This window comes from Lepidochelys kempii, chromosome 8 (assembly GCF_965140265.1).
Source record: "Lepidochelys kempii isolate rLepKem1 chromosome 8, rLepKem1.hap2, whole genome shotgun sequence".
NCBI lineage: Eukaryota > Metazoa > Chordata > Testudines > Cheloniidae > Lepidochelys > Lepidochelys kempii.
Genome location: NC_133263.1, coordinates 21,672,583 through 21,690,212, shown reverse-complemented (window position 1 = coordinate 21,690,212; position 17,630 = coordinate 21,672,583). Strand labels below are relative to the sequence as shown.

At 47.5% G+C, this 17,630-nt stretch overlaps 1 protein-coding gene across 2 annotated transcripts in view; it reads right to left on the bottom strand.

Moving 5' to 3' along the window:
• ADRB2 (adrenoceptor beta 2) overlaps positions 1-17,630 on the bottom strand; it is a 63,083-nt gene that overhangs the window by 24,405 nt on the left and 21,048 nt on the right. Inside the window, exon 2 of one of the 2 annotated variants that reach the window (XM_073355815.1) lies at positions 3,814-4,484. The exons of the other annotated variant lie outside the window; for it this stretch is intronic. Within the exon in view, the coding sequence (XP_073211916.1) occupies positions 4,375-4,484 (110 nt within the window). The 3' untranslated portion in view covers positions 3,814-4,374. Of the gene's footprint in view, positions 1-3,813; positions 4,485-17,630 lie in introns of those variants that run through there. 2 annotated transcript variants of the gene reach the window in all.

Genomic DNA, 17,630 nt, shown 5'->3' with positions numbered 1-17,630 from the left:
GTGACCTAGTTCTGAAATATAAACAGAATAAAAGTAATGACCTGGAATTCATGGGTAGAGCACATGTAACACCCAGATAAATAATATCCCAGCAATGGGGCCTGTTTTTCCAGGCCCTGGCTTTGTGTGGTGATTGCACCATATCAGCCCTTGGGGGCTTTTCTGCAGAGATCTCTAGCAATCACCATCTTAAATGAGCAAGAGGTTGGCATCTGCCACAAGGATATAAAAAGATTTCCATGTGAGGCAAAGCTCTGCTTGCTGATGATATCATGGTTTCAGTCACGGTGATCTTCCATGCTTGGTTGGAGCACCCACTCCAACATCCTGCTTGCTCCCTGCTTTGTTAGCAATTTTTTTTTTTTTTTTTTTTGGTTGTGCTTTCAGCCAGGAAACCCAGGCACTCTGAACCTGCTGATCTGCAGCTCAGATCTCATCCTGACATATAGCTCGACGTAAGGACACTTCCTCCCTATCCCCAGAAGGGATGGTAGAGATCAGACAAGGCTTGGAAAAGTTCCAAGAGGGGAAAGTAAAATCTAAATGTTGCCATCAAGATTTGGAAACAGCTGTTGCAGGATTTTAAAGGGACACGGAGGCCTAACGATCATCAAATCCTTACATCACAATATCATGACTCTACAGCACAATTTCACCTCATATTGTGAAGGCAAAATGTAACATGGTACCAGATTTAAAATGTGGATGGTCCCATGATATTTGGCAGTGAGTTTTGTACCACAGGCCTAACTGGACCTTTGTCGCTACTGTGATGAGCTCCTGGGGAAAGTCCTCTGGATTCCTGATTTTTTTTATTTTTTTTTTTTAAAGGTAAATTTCATAGTGACAAAAGCTGTGCCACTGACAGACCTAGAGGCTGAAGTCCTCGATTTACCCAAAAGAGAGGTACAGTACAGGCAGTGGTAGTGGAAGTTTCTCCACCACTGGCCTCCAACGTATCTTAATCCTGACCCAGAGGGAACCCAGGAGAGATCAGTCTTCATGACCATTGGCCTCTCTGCTGAGATTGCCAATACAGTAAAGGTACAGATTACTATCATTTGTGGTGGTGGTTTCAGTGACATAAAAACCCATCCACTGAAGCTTAGAATGAGGGCAACAGAATTTATTTCACATAAGCTACTGAACAGCCATCACATGCTAACATCTTCCAAAACAAGCCTGCTAAAAGAAGGTGCTGGCAAGTTACATTTATTCTTCTTCTTCGCCATCACCTTGTCCAGACAATCAGGGTCAGTGGCTCTCATTCTTCATCTCCAACAGTTCCAGTGTTGTGTGTCTTCCACGATGACAACAATGTTCTTCATGTCTTTCTTCAGCATCTTGAACCATTTCCTGGGTCTTCTTATGGCCTTTGTTCTGTGACTACTATTTCTTGTATTCTCTGGCCAACATATTATGTGCTTTGTCATATCACATGACCCAGCCATCTCAACTGATACTGCCTTGGCTTTTCTGTGATGGGGTCTACCCACATCATGGATCGTACCATTTTACTGTGTAGCCTATCAGCTCTCATCTTACCCAGCATCCACCTGAGCAGTCTCATTTCAAAATATTTATATGTCTACTTAATTCTATTAATCTCTCCTCATAAACCAATCCTTCGGTTGGTTTGATTGCTCGTCTCTGAATTCTCTATTATATGTTATTAAGAAGAAGAATTTATTTATTATTTGTATTGCAGTAGCACTGATGAGACCCAGTCATAGGCCAGGACCCCATTGTGCTAGGTGAAACACCAACAGACCCCAGTCATCAGCGGGTGGAATTGAACCTGTGACCTCTGGAGCTTAGTGCATGAGCCTCAAGCCAATGGGCTGTTAGCTAAGGCTGTAGAGCAGACTCATTTATCTCTCTCTCTCTCTCTAAGTGGTCTCGGTGCCACTAGATGGGACAGAACACCACACCCAGGAGGTGTGTAGGTAACACTAGGCACTGTACAAACACAGAATAAAAAGATGGTCTCAGTGTCAAAGAGTTTATAATCTCAGTTGATTGCATTTTGTTGATATCTTTCATATATTGAAGTGCTCAGAACTGAGGGCATGGCTACACTTGCAGATGTAGAGCGCTTTGAGTTAAACCCGCCTTCGGAGAGCGCAGTAGGGAAAGCGCTACTGTCTGTCCACCCTGACAGGAACAACCGCACTGGCATGGCCACATTTGCGGCACTTGCAGCGGCATTGGGAGTGGTGCATTATGGGCAGCTATCCCACAGAGCACCTCTTCCCATTCTGGCACTGTGGCTTGTGGGAAGGGGTGGGGTGCAGGGCATTCTGGGTCCTGTCCCAATGCCCTGTGATGCATCAGTTCGCATCCCAGCAATCCCTGTGCTTCCATCCGCTTTTGGCGCCATCTTTCCACGTTTTTTGTACTGCGCGCTCTGTCTTCCCTTTCGGTCTGCGGGAATGGAGCCCGAACAGCTGAGGAGTATGCTGATGAGTCTCGCCAGCATGTCACGTTTGGCAGTCAAGTTATTCCTTATGATCCAAAGTGACAGCGATGGCGCCAACGATGAGATCGACTCGAGTAACGCATATGACACAAGTTTGCTTGTGGCATTCACAGACATGCTCACCACCGTGGAATGCTGCTTTGGGGCTCAGGAAACAAGCACTGAGCAGTGGGATCACATCGTCATGCAACTCTGGGATGACGAGCAATGGCTGCAGAACTTTCAGATGAGAAAAGCCACTTTCATAGGACTGTGCGGAGCTCGCCCCCACCCTGTGGCGCAAGGACACGAGATTGAGAGCGGCCCTGATGATGGAGAAGCGGGTGGCTATTGCAATCTGGTAGTTGGCAACTCCAGACAGCTACCAATCAGTCACTAACCAGTTTGGAGTGGGAAAGCCAACTGTTGGAATCGTGTTGATGCAAGTTTGCAGGGCCATTAATCGCATCCTGCTCAGAAGAACCGTGACTCTGGGTAACATGCATGACCTTGTGGATGGCTTTGCACAAATGGGTTCCCCTAACTGTGGAGGGGTGATAGACGGTACACATATTCCAATTCTGGCACCAGCCCACCTAGCCTCCAAGTACGTTAATCGGAAGGGGTATTTCTCTATGGTTCTCCAGGCACTTGTGGATCACCGCGGGCGTTACATTGACATTAACTCAGGCTGTCCCAGAAAGGGTGCATAATGCATGCATCTTTCAGAACATTGGCCTGTTCAGGAAACTGCAAGCCGGGACTTTTTTCCCAGACCAGAAGATCACGTAGGGGAAGTCAAAATGCCCGTTGTGATCCTTGGAGACCCCGCTTACCCTTTAAACCCTACACAGGGAGCCTTGACAGCAGCAAGGAACAGTTCAACAACAGGCTGAGCTGGTGCAGAATGACTGTGGAGTGTGCTTTTGGCCGTTTACAGGGCCGCTGGCACTCTCTGCATGGGAAGCTGGACCTGGCCAATGACAGCATCCCTGCCATTATAGCCACGTGCTGTACCCTCCGTAACATTTGTGAAGGGAAGGGTGAACAATTCACTCAGGCATGGAACTCGGAAGTTCAACACCTGGAGGCTGAATTTGAACAGCCAGAGGGCAGGGCTATTAGAGGAGCCCAGTGCGGGGCTGCAAGGACTAGGGATGCCTTGAGGGAGCAATTTGAGGCTGAAAGCCACCAGGAATGTCTGGTGCCCTGCACGGGAGTGAGGCGCAGTGGTTCCAGTGTTAGTAGGAATCTGTGTTTGCTACGCTGACTTGCAGCACCTGCTTCTTTCCTGGGCTAAGGTATCTTTTACTTTATGCAATAAAAAAGAATGTTTTCAAAGCCAAAAAATTCCATTTATTGAAAAGAAAATTCATTTATTGCAAAGAAACACAACTGCTTGGGAAACAGAAAGGGCAAAAGGGTGGGGTGGGGAGGGGAATGGTACAATCACATGGTACAATTTGCGTATGTCCTGTTATCATACTCAGCCTTCCTGTCTGGAGTGCTGTGCAATGAGTGCTGCACTTCAGGATGGCTACACTGCATGGTGATGGTGGTTGAGTGCAGAGGGTAATAAGGGTCGTAGTTTTCAGGGCTGGGTGGTGAAGCTTCCGGGGTTGGAGGCAGCTGGTGGCGGTAAGAACCCGGATGTTGGGGAAAGTGGGTTGGAGGTGAAATGGGGGCACAAGGGAAAGAGTTTTGGGCTGCGGGGGGGGTCTGGCACAGTAGTGCTCCGCCTGCATGGCTACGAGCGCCTGGATCGAGTCTGCTTGGCGCTCCATTATGCTTATCAGCCGATCCGTGCTTTGCTGCCGGAGCTCCGTGCTTTTGTGCCGGCGCTCCTCACTCTGCTGGTGGATCCTCCTTTCACTGTCCCGCCACTCCTGCACTTTTTGATTTTCATTACTTGAATGCTACATTACTTCATGCAACATGTCTTCCTTGCTTCTGTGTGGCCTCTTTCTGATTCTTTGGAGTCTTTTGGCCGGTGATAATACAGATGGCTGAGATCTCAAGGTTGCATCTGTAGAGGCAAAATGCAACACTTAACAGAGGCAGCATTGTTCAAACCAGACAGAGCAATGATTCCCCCGTACTTAAGGGAAAGAACAGTTTACAAAATAGCATAATTTGGCCTGTCCCAAAGCGAGCACACATAACCCATGGGAGCCCCAAAATGGTGAGTAAGCACAGTCAAGCATGACTGATTGTTTCATGGCTGTACTGTCCTCTGGGTTTCTGTGCCTTGGGGAGAGCCAACAGTGGCAGGGGACCCCTATACTGAACACTGTCCCCACATTTTCCACAGGAGTTCGTCCTAGAAGATATCTCACTGCTGAGGGTGAACTGGGAAGCAAGGGAGGGTCTTCTACTGCAAGACGGATTCCGCCCTGGCCCATATGCAGCTTGCCTGTGTGCAGCAATGGTCCCCCTGCCCCTCACGGCACAATGGCGTGGACAAGTTAGCCTTACTGGGTCAAGGAACACAATGGCTCTCCCAAGAAACCCGCACAAGCGCATTGCCCAAGTTCTGGATGAGACCTTTGAAGAGATCACTGAGGCCGATTACCACGATGTGAGAGAGCACATCAACGCCCTATTCCGCATCTAGGCATGCACGCAGCCCTAAACCTCTACACCCCAAGAGCCCGCACCGAATAACTTCCTTCCCAAAATATAAGCCGCTTACCGGGAACGTCCTCTGGTGTTTGTCCTTCCCCAAGCACCGGCCACCATGACTGGCTACCTTCCTCCTGACTTGAGAACAGCTCCTGGCTGCATGCATCTAGGGATTCCGGGGTGTCTTCCTCAGCCTCATCACCCTCGCTCCTGCTTTGCTGCTTCTCCTCCTCCTGCTGCCTTAATGAACTGGGCTCTGAAGTGTCCATGGTGGTGGGGTGGGCTTGGAGTGGAGGTGGGGTGGGCCCCAAGTATTGCGTCCAGCTCTTTGTAGAAACGGCAGGTCACAGGGGTAGCACCAGAGTGGCTGTTTGACTTGCTGCTTTGTGGTCGGCATTCCGCAGCTCCTTCACTTTAATCCTGCACTGCAGTGTGTCCCGGTCATGGCCCCTTTCCATCATGTCCCTTGATATCTGCCCAAAGGTATTGTAATTCCTATGGCTGGAGCGCAGCTGGGACTGGACAGCTTCCTCCCCCCAAACCCTGATGAGGTCCAGCACCTTGCCATTGCTCCATACTGGGGATCGCCTGGCACGTGGAGGCATGGTCACCTGGAATGATTCGCTGAGAGCACTCCACGCCTGGCTGAGCAAACAGGAAGGGGATTTTCAAAATTCCCAGATAATTTAAAGAGCAGGTCTGATGGTTGGTCACCTGAGGGCAGGGCAGTAGAGTTCAAAGTGATGACCTGAGTGGCTAGAACAGGCATTGTGGGACACTTCTGGAGGCCAATCAGAGTGCACTAACAGACCAAGGCGTCCACACTGGCGCTGCGGCGGTCCAGAGGGGGCGCACAAAAGGTTATTCCACTCGCCGAGTTGAAGTACCAGGAGTGCTCTAGGTACGGAGTCAGAGCGCTCTACGTGCCTTGCCAGTGTGGACGAGTAGTGAGCTAGTGCACCCAGGGCTCCTTTAATGCGCTGTAACTCGCAAGTGTAGCCAAGCCCTAAGGAAAGTGTCCAAAGGACTTTTAAAAGTGAGAATAACTTAACAAGGATTGCAGTGGATTCACCATCACTGGCAATTTTTAAATCAAGAGTGGAGGTTTTTCTAAAAGATCTGTACAAGTTCAAACATGAAAGAATTCAGGGAAGCTCTATGGCCTTGGTATACAGGAGGTCAGACTAGATGATCACACTGGTTTCCTCTGGCTTTATCATCTAAGACTCTGTGATGAACCCATATATCCTGGTAAATCCAGCAAATGAAAGAACATGAAAGGAAATACTGAGATCATGAGGAGATATTTAAAAGCATAGAACATGCATAACTTGGCCAAACGACAGCATAAAGGGACTGGTGGAACATAACTGATTTTAAATGTTTGAGAGAGACAAGGTGGGTGAGATAATATCTTTTATGGGACCAACTTCTGCGAGTGGATGGGACAAGCTTTTGAGCTTCACAGAACTCTTCTGCATGTCTGGAAGGGTTAGAATCATAGAATATCAGGGTTGGAAGGGACCTCAGGAGGTCATCTAGTCCAACCCCCTGCTCAAAAGCAGGACCCATCCCCAATTAAATCATCCCAGCCAGGGCTTTGTCAAGCCTGACCTTAAAAACTTCTAAGGAAGGAGATTCCACCACCTCCCTAGGCAACGCATTCCAGTGTTTCACCACCCTCCTAGTGAAAAAGTTTTTCCTAATATCCAACCTAAATCTCCCCCACTGCAACTTGAGACCATTACTCCTTGTCCTGTCCTCTTACACCAGTGAGAACAGTCTAGAACCATCCTCTCTGGAACCACCTCTCAGGTAGTTGAAAGCAGCTATCAAATCCCCCCTCATTCTTCTTTCCGCAGACTAAACAATCCCAGTTCCCTCAGCCTCTCCTCATAAGTCATGTGTTCCAGACCCCTAATCATTTTTGTTGCCTTTCGCTGGACTCTTTCCAATTTATCCACATCCTTCTTGTAGTGTGGGGCCCAAAACTGGACACAGTACTCCAGATGAGGCCTCACCAATGTCGAAGAGAGGGGGACGATCACGTCCCTCGATCTGCTCGCTATGCCCCTACTTATACATCCCAAAATGCCATTGGCCTTCTTGGCAACAAGGGCACACTGCTGGCTCATATCCAGCTTCTCGTCCACTGTCACCCCTAGGTCCTTTTCCGCATAACTGCTGCCTAGCCATTCAGTCCCTAGTCTGTAGCTGTGCATTGGGTTCTTCCATCCTAAGTGCAGGACCCTGCACTTATCCTTATTGAACCTCATCAGATTTCTTTTGGCCCAATCCTCCAATTTGTCTAGGTCCCTCTGTATCCTATCCCTGCCCTCCAGCGTATCTACCACTCCTCCCAGTTTAGTATCATCCGCAAATTTGCTGAGAGTGCAATCCACACCATCCTCCAGATCATTTAGGAAGATATTGAACAAAACCGGCCCCAGGACCGACCCCTGGGGCACTCCACTTGACACCGGCTGCCAGCTAGACATGGAGCCATTGATCACTACCCGTTGAGCCCGACAATCTAGCCAACTTTCTACCCACCTTATAGTGCATTCATCCAGCCCATATTTCTTTAACTTGCTGACAAGAATACTGTGGGAGACCGTGTCAAAAGCTTTGCTAAAGTCAAGATACAATACATCCACTGCTTTCCCTTCATCCACAGAACCAGTAATCTCATCATAGAAGGCGATTAGATTAGTCAGGCATGACCTTCCCTTGGTGAATCCATGCTGATTGTTCCTGATCACTTTCCTCTCAAGTAAGTGCTTCAGGATTGATTCTTTGAGGACCTGCTCCATGATTTTTCCGGGGACTGAAGTGAGGCTGACTGGCCTGTAGTTCCCAGGATCCTCCTTCTTCCCTTTTTTAAAGATTGGCACTACATTAGCCTTTTTCCAGTCATCCAGGACTTCCCCTGTTCGCCACGAGTTTTCAAAGATAATGGCCAATGGCTCTGCAGTCACAGCCGCCAGTTCCTTTAGCACTCTCGGATGCAACTCGTCTGGCCCCATGGACTTGTGCACGTCCAGCTTTTCTAAATAGTCCCTAACCACCTCTTTCTCCACAGAGGGCTGGCCATCTATTCCCCATGTTGTGATGCCCAGCGCAGCAGTCTGGGAGCTGACCTTGTTCGTGAAGACAGAGGCAAAAAAAGCATTTAGTACATTAACTTTTTCCACATCCTCTGTCACTAGGTTGCCTCCTCATTCATTAAGGGGCCCACACTTTCCTTGGCTTTCTTCTTGTTGCCAACATACCTGAAGAAACCCTTCTTGTTACTCTTAACATCTCTCGCTAGCTGCAGCTCCAGGTGTGATTTGGCCCTCCTAATTTCATTCCTACATGCCCGAGCAATATTTTTATACTCTTCCCTGGTCATATGTCCAACCTTCCACTTCTTGTAAGCTTCTTTTTTATGCTTAAGATCCGCTAGGATTTCACCGTTAAGCCAAGCTGGTCGCTTGCCATATTTACTATTCTTTCGACACATCGGGATGGTTTGTCCCTGTAACCTCAACAGGGATTCCTTGAAATACAGCCAGCTCTCCTGGACTCCTTTCCCCTTCATGTTAGTCCCCCAGGGGATCCTACCCATCTGTTCCCTGAGGGAGTCGAAGTCTGCTTTCCTGAAGTCCAGGGTCCGTATCCTGCTGCTTACCTTTCTTCCCTGTGTCAGGATCCTGAACTCAACCAACTCATGGTCACTGCCTCCCAGATTCCCATCCACTTTTGCTTCCCCTACTAATTCTTCCCGGTTTGTGAGCAGCAGGTCAAGAAAAGCTCCCCCCCTAGTTGGCTCCTCTAGCACTTGCACCAGGAAGTTTGTCTCCTCCACCAACAAAAGTTGATCCAATAAAAGATATTACCTCATCCACCTTGTCTGTCTCATATCTTGGAACCAACCCGGCTATAGCAACACTACAAACCATAAATATTTTAAGCATCTAGATACCAAGGAAGGAAAATAATTATGAAGATTGCAAACTAGTGGGAGCAAGAACCAAGATTTCCTTTGTGTCTTGTATGGCACGTCTCACACTGTCAGTACCGAACAAACACATTCTGATTATAATCACTGTTTAGTGTGGTTCAAGCAGAAATAACTCGTAGCAATGGGATGAAATTGAGCAAACATCAAGTGTAGGCAGGATAACAGAAAATACAAGGCACTAAGGTATATTGGACAGATCTCCGAAGGAAAATGGGGGAAGACCCATCATCTGAACTGGGTAAAGTACTCAATATTTATTTTAATAACTTTGCAATTGTTTACCCAGTGACGTCTAGTCACAACACAGGTGTAATTGTGTGCACTGTAGTGCAAGAACAACCCAGCACTGGGCTATGGGCAAGGGATAAGATGACCTAATAGTTCTAATTCTATTTATCATCTGTTTGTAACAACCAGCATGTGGAAATCACGGCTGAAATCCCTAGGGGCTCCCTCAGAAAAAGCCAAGACAGGATCTAGCCCTATGATTCTATAATTAGTGTGTGTACAGAAACTTACGCAGTAGAACCCTCCTGTTCCCCTGGCCTGATTCACTCAGTGATTTTGCTCTGGTGTTTGTGATACAATTGCTTCCTTGATGCTGGGTTGTTATATCACAAACAGCAGAACGTAGCATCCCTGAATGAATCACGCAATAGGATGGGTATAAAGAAAAAAGTCCTGTGTAAACAAAAACCCTCTTGGCAATCGCCATCAAACATGCATAGTCTACTAAGGACTGTCGCACCAGCCAGAGTTACCACGGTTGATGGTGTCACACCAGGCATCGTGTACTGAAGTTCCTAGATCAAGCTCAATCCTGCAAATCCCCAGTTCTCTGGGATGATCCTGTGGGTGGCACCAAGGCGTGCAGCCCTTTGCACATTGATGGAAACTTTGAGAGCACAGTGTGCTGGGATGGTTTTATCCTTGCTGGTGACACAGCCAAAGAACACGCAATGCCACTTTGGATATAATGAATGATTGAAGAAAGGCCAGATATTTGCAAGTTTGTAACATTTCATATAAAGTCAAACCACTTTATGCTCAGGATTTTGCACATCTCCAGTCAGCAGAGAGAAGGAAATACAGAAAAAGTTAATAAGCTCTTAGTGTGAAAGAAAAGATAGGTTTTTGTGCAGGGGACCGTTGGTTTTAAATTAGACAGGATTATACAGAACTAGCTGACAAAGTATAACGCCAGGGCCAGGGCCTTCTACTGCTACTAGCTAAGAGTTATTACTCTGTTATTAGCTCAAGTAATTATGTCCTGGGCTTTAAAAATGAAAGCCCTGGGTTTTCTCACTGGCTGTTTTACAGACAATCTCACAATAGTCTAGGTAAGAGCTGGCAATATAACAAAATGTGTTGATTAACAGCTAGCAAAGTCTTGCTGAATCTCTATTGGTAACCGGATCAGGCTGAGGTTCAACTTCCCTTGAGGATGCCAAGTAATGATAATTTCTGGCACTTATAAAGGTTCTCACCCCCTTTGCAAAGATGAATGAATTTACTCTCTCAGCCAGCATCTGAGGTAGGTGAATAATATTAGGTGAACATCATTCTGGGATGTATTAGCAGGAGTGTTGTAAGCAAGACAGGAGAAGTAATTCTTCCACTCAGCACTGATAAGGCCTCAACTGGAGTACTGGGTCCAGTTCTTGGCACCACACTTCAGGAAAGATGTGGACAAATTGGAGAAAGTCCAGAGAAGAGCAATAAAAATGATTAAAGGTCTAGAAAACATGACCTGTGAGGGTAGATTGAAAAAATGGGGTTTGTTTAGTTTGGAGAAGAGAAGACTGAGAGGGACATAACAATCTTCAAGTATGTGCAAAGTTGTTATAAAGAGGGAGGTGATCAATTGTTCTCCTTACCCATTGAGGACAGGTACAAGAAGTGATAAGCTAAAATTGCACCAAGGGTGGTTTAGGTTGGACATTAGGAAAAACTTCCTAGCTGTCAGGGTGGTTAAGCACTGGAATAAATTACCTGGGGAGGTTGTGGAATCTCCATCGTTGGAGGTTTTTAAGAACAGGTTAGACAAACACCTGTCAGGGACGGTCTAGTCTTGCCTCTGCACAGGGGACTGGACTCTATGACCCATCAATGGTCCCCTCCAACCCTACAGTTTTATGATTCTAGCTCGATCTTACTGATGAGAGAACTGAGGCATGGAGAAGTGAAATGACCACAGCTGGGAACAAAACACAGATTTCCTGACTCCCAGTTCTGTGCCTTAACCATAGACTATTGTTTCCAGAGCAAGGGGGTGATTTTTTCTCACCCCAACAGATCCTGCTTCTCATGCCTGCCACTCACAACCCCCCTATTCTCTCAGCGAATGGAGTCAGTCCTCAAATGAGCCCCAGGCATTGAGGAGCCTTTGTGCAGAACCGGAACAATTAAGCTTGCAGAGGCCCACGCCACAGACTCGCACGGGTTTTAGTACCAATAAAGATGCAATCGCCACCCACTAACCCTGACAATTGTGACTGCTCATCAGTGGAGATTGCAGATGTGAGATTGGGAGTATGTCTACATTAGCCAAAGACCACGTCTACACTATGAGCTAGGGGTAGGATTCCCACCTGTCATGCTCATGCTGGTTCCCACCGAGTTAGTGCCAGAATGAATAGCAGCACAGCTGCAGTAGCAGTGATGGCATGACTGAGCCATGCTGCATATATACCCACCAGTTTCAGGTGGGTTTATACTTAGCACAGCTTAGCTATGAGAGCTAGAGCGAGTATGTGTAAATGAGCTGGGAATTGCACCCCTAACGCAGAGTGTAGACTTAGCCAAGAGGTTAGCTAACATCTTAGCTAATCACTTACTAACCATCACTTTTTCTCTAGTGTAGACACCGGCAAACATCTTCTACTTCGCTCTGGCTGGTTGACCCTAGGGCAGTCAATAGGTTACATAGATGTGTAAAGTAGAGCATGTGTTTAAGTGCTAGCAGGACTGAGGCCTTTGACTGTAAACTCTTCAGGGCAGGTTTCAGAGTAGCAGCCGTGTTAGTCTGTATTCGCAAAAAGAGAAGGAGTACTTGTGGCACCTTAGAGACTAACCAATTTATTTGAGCATGAGCTTTCGTGAGCTACAGCTCACTTCATCGGATGCATACTGTGGAAACACGGTATGCATCCGATGAAGTGAGCTGTAGCTCACGAAAGCTCATGCTCAAATAAATTGGTTAGTCTCTAAGGTGCCACAAGTACTACTTTTCTTCAGGGCAGTGACTGGCTCTTCCTGTATGTTCGTACTGCACCTAGCACTATGGTGCTGTGACCCAGACAGGGACCGTTGTGAACCATTGCAAACTGACTAATATGAATTAAAAATAAACTAAGATGGGGGAACAAGAAGAGATGGACAATAGGGCAGAGGAATCCTGCACACAAAGCAGAGTCCCAGTCAGTGAAAAGCCCGTATTTGAACTCCTTTCTTTCCACACTTTCTATGCGTCTTTCTATGGAGAGAGGTAAACAACTTTGATTGCTGCAGGGAAAATGCCACATTATTCACACATTCACTGGCTTTCAACAGGTGGCCATGCTTAAAAGCCAGCCCAGTCCCAGGGAGGGAGATACAGGAGAGAGAGAAAAGACCATGCAGATTCATCTTTGTACCTGTTGGATGCACTCACTGAAAAGGGATAATGACTCAGAATAACAGCCACACACCTGCTCCACACCCATTGTAAAAATGGGTTTCAGGTAATTAGAGCAGCCTTGGAGAAGGAAGCTGGCTTGCTATTAATCTTAAAGGGACACATCAAAAAACAAAACTCCAACAATCAGGCCAAGCTTGGGAAGGGACACAATGAAAGAACTGTATTGCCACAGATAGCCTGATGTCTGCAGGGCAGGATTAACTTTTTGTGGGCCTGGTGCCAAACATATTTGTGGGGCCCCCTGGGGAATGAAGGGGTCGGGGCAAAAGCACAGCGGGCAGGGTGGATTTGATTTAAATCATGATTTAAATCACTAGTCAGGAAGACTCGATTTAATCATGGTTTTCTACAGAAAAGTGCATTCTTGTTGGTTGTTATAACCTTAATGCATATTCCTCACAACTCAGAGATAGATGTAGGTTTCATTTTTAGAAGGTACACACTATACATTTTTAAACAGTGATTTATTTTGAAAACTTTTCAGATGAATTTTACAGCTATATCAGAAAATGAATGATTGGTTATTTCATTTACCAAAGATAATTGAAGCACATATTTATGAAGTCATTGGGAGGTGAACTATCTCCAATTCAACAGGTTAATCATTAATATTTGAAGGATTTTCTTGTCAAACTGTATTAGGAGGAGAACATCACCAGACGGACATTTAAATTGTTTTATTTAACTAAAACAACAATATTAAGTATTCTGGATTTTTTTCTTCAACAGCAAACATAATATTTTAACAAAAAAGCATATGTCCCTCGCTTCTCACATTTATCTCCAGACTTCTTCTCCTTGTCCAGATCTATTCTGCCCCCAACAATCTTCTATTCATTGAACTTTTTGAAAGTTTTCACTTTTAAAGAGAGGTAAGGATTGACTCTGCACACAAATTTGCAGAGGGACAATAGAGTTGAGGTCTGTTATTTCTCACCTCTATATATTATTTATTTAAAAACATTTTTGCTGTTAACAAGCATGTTACCTCTGGAGACACAAATCCACAGTTTGAGAACTGCAAAACTAAGCATCTCTGATGGTATCTTCTAGACTGAGCACTGAGTCCCATTGGGTAGATAGAAAGATTAACCTAAATAATCTATACAGAAGCCTATGGAAGCCCATCAGATTGGGTCCCTAATCCATGAACTATTAGAACTCATTTACAAAACTTTTCTTAAACATTACATGAATATATTGTCTCATACTATAGAATTAGCATTTATAATCCCTATTCCATGATGAGATATAATAGGTTTTTTCCCTCAAAAATCCAATTTAAATTTAAAAAATCCGATTTTTAAAATTTTTTTTAAAAGTAATTGATTTTTATCCACCCTGACAGCGGGGCATGGTGGGGGGGGAGGATTCGTCCCCAGCTGGAGCGAGGCAGGGGCTAGGGGCAAGATGAGCACAGTGGGGCATGTGGGGAGGATTAGTCCCTGCTGACTGGAGCAAGGCAGGGGCCAAGGGCAAAAGCACAATGGGGCGGGAGCTAGGGTTGGTCTCTGGAGAAAGGGAGGGGCCGGGGGTAAACTGCAATTGCAGCAGGGCTGGGGAAGGGGTAAACCGGATTCCCCCCTGCCCCTGCCCACATAGAGTAGGTACCTACCTTCTCCCTGGTTCTAGCCCATTCTGTTCATCTCTCTCTGCACTGAGCTGAGGGTGGGGGTGCACTGAGCACAGGGCTGGGGATGCATGGTCTGGGAGGGATTTAGGGTGCAGGAGCAGGGTTGGGGTGCAGGGTCTGGCCAGGAGCTAGGGTGAGGGAGGGGGCTTAGGGTTGGGGCAGGAAGTTGGGGTGTGGAGTACTTACCTGGAGCAGCTCCCATTTGGTGCAAGGGGTGCAAGTGAAAATGTGCGGGGGGGGGTGCAGGAGCTCTCGTTTGGTGCTCAGGGTGGGGGGTGGGGATGGAGGGGGTGCAGCAGACAGGGCATGGGGTGTAGGGGTGCTGGGTATGTGGGGGGGTGCAGGAGTCAGGAGTAGGGGCTCGGTATGTGGGGGGGTGCAAGAGTCAAGGCTGGGGTCGTGGAGGTGTGGGGGGGGTGCAGGAGTCAGGGCACAGGGCTGGGGGTGTGAGCTGGGGCCGTGGGGGTGTTCCCAGCCTCCTGCAGCTCACGGCAGGGGGCTGAAGGGGGTATGCTCTGATTCCACCCCCTTCCCCAAGCCCCAGCCTCCTCCCCCGCCTCCTCCCCCGAGTGGTGAGTGCGCTGCGGCCCCGCTCCTCTCCCTCCCTCGTGCCAGCAAACAGCTGTTCGGTGGTGGGGGAAGCACTGGGAGGGGGAGGGGCGGAAACACGGCATGCTCAGGGGAAGAGGCGGGGTAGTGGGGAGCTTGGCTGCCGGCTGAGCCAGCTCTGCTGCAGCAGCAGGAGTCGGCAGGACCAAGGTTCTGCCCGTTGCCCCCGCAGAAGGGAGTAGGGGGCGGAGAAGAGCGGGCTGGACCGGGGCCCCTTTGGAGCATGGGCCCAGCAGCACGGTAAATCCGGTACTGACACCAGGGCCGTGCATCCAGGAGCAACGGGGGGGAGGAGGGGGCACTACTTTGCCCTCCCTCCACATCACAAGCCCAGGAGGTTGTGGCTGCAAGAAAACCCCCTGGTGGCTGCATTTGAGAAACGCTGCATAGACCACAGGAGGGCTCTTACTGGAGGAAACCTTTTCAGTGAGGCGTGCAGGTCTCTGAGAAGGATTTAATGAATGCTCTTGGCTGGTAGTGTTGTGAGGATCCTTGCTCTGTAATCTCAGCCTTGGCTGAGTGAGGGTGCACAGGTCACGCTGGGTTATGCAGAAGAGCTAATCTATACGTGTACCTCAGTCACATAGGGTCCCATGTACGCAGCCCATTGAATAACAAGGCACCTTTTGCCAAGATTTGTCTATGAGGTCACTGTTTGGACCAACAGCTGCTGGACTGTTGGCTCCCGACTTCCAGTGAAAGCCTTTGACAAACTGCAAACTTCAGTGTTTATGTGAAATGAGTGTGAAATGAGGCTTGGGGCTCATGTGGAAATGCCACAGGGAACTCAGGCTGGAAGAGAGTCAATGCCGAACAAGGTTTCTGTTCATCTAAATTCCCAGAACCAAAGCAAGGGAAGGCCCTACTTGACAATGCTTCCAGCTAGTGGCAGCTCTTGCAGGATTAACATATCAGCGAGGCGTGTCACAGCCGCCGAGTGGAAGGAAGGAATGTTCTGAAACGGTTTCTGTGGCGGTGGCAGCTGAGACTACGGGATGGTGGGGAGGGAGGGGAAAGACGACTCTAGCCTGCTAGAATTTGGAAGAACGTTCTTCCCTGTACAACAGATGATGGGGCAGGTATAGGTGAGAGAACAGGAGAGAGGTGGCCATGCAGGATGCAGCTGAGGGGACAGGTGCAAAGAATGCTGGAGGGGGTAGAGAGGGTTCAAACAAGGGTGCAGCGTGCAAGTCAAGCTGCAACTATCAGGGCAGGGTGATGGGGCTGTCCACACACAGTCCTCAGGCGCAACCGCCATGAATTAGATAAGTAGCCTTGCAAACTCTACTGTCCCTGGCGCCAGTAATGCCTTTTGACGGGCGAGTAAAATGTCATTCAGTTTTTTCCATTGCCACCATCATTCGCATTAGTGCAAAGGGCAGGAAAGTAGGTTTTATGACTGGGTAGTCAATTTCATGTCACAGGGTTTCAAGAGATTTAAAAACTGCAATAATACACCCTCGCTGGTGATCTGCATTATCTCCATCACAGGTATATTCACACATAGATATATTGAAGTCCTAGGCACATTGCTCATGTCTGCATGACTATTTTGCCAAATGGGGGATGGCAGTATGCTTTTCTTTCTTTCTTTCTTTCTTTCTTTCTTTCTTTCTTTCTTTCTTTCTTTCTTTCTTTCTTTCTTTCTTTCTTTCTTAAATCTCCTGAAATCCCAGTGGTTGAACCTAACATTACGAAGTGCATTGGTTCCCAAAACCAGCCATGCATTTTATTATTATTAATCATGTTTATTAGGATAGAGCTTAAGAACCTTGTTTATGTTCTGGTTTCAGTTCAGAATCCTATCAGACATGACGGGATCATGACCATCCCTAACACTACACTAAGTCAAACCTGATTGTCAACCTAGCTGCCAGAGTTTGTACCCAGGGGGTCAGGCAGGATGGTACTCGGGTGACTAGCCCAAAACACCACCCATGCCACTGAAGCCTCGGTCCTAGCTCGAGCACACTTAGTATGTATACATCCACCAGAGCTGGAATTACACCTCCCGGCTACTGTGTAGATGTGCCCCTATTGACTGCACAGCATCTGGGATTTGTTCAGAACACTCATAGCCCACTGGAGCCAGGAGCTTTTCCATTTTCATGGCTTCATTCAAGACCTCCACTGGAAACCTGTGGAATTCCATGGTGGACAGCTGTGTAACTGGAGAGACATGGCCATTTTCATCCCTATTTTAACCCCATTTACTCTACTGGGGATACATGAGGGCTGAATTTCACCCATGATGTTAAATTGCAATGTAGAGTCTTAAAAGTAAAGATGTGTTTGAATCTTGGATCTCATATATTCTTTTTACATTGATGAATCCTGCAGTTTATGACCTAGGAAATTAAGGGTCTCTCTACACTACAATTAGACACCTGTGGCTGGCCTGTGCCAACTGACTCAGGCTCACAGAGCCTGGGCAAAGGGACTGTTTTATTGCAAGGTAGACATTTGGGCTTGGGTTTGGACCCGCCTGGACTCCAGCCCCAGCCCAAACATCTACACCACAGTTAAACAGTCCCTTAGCTTGAGCCCTGCTGGCCTAAATCAGCTGGCCCGGGCCATCTGCAGATTTTTAATTGCAGTGTAGACACACCCAAAAGAAACAATA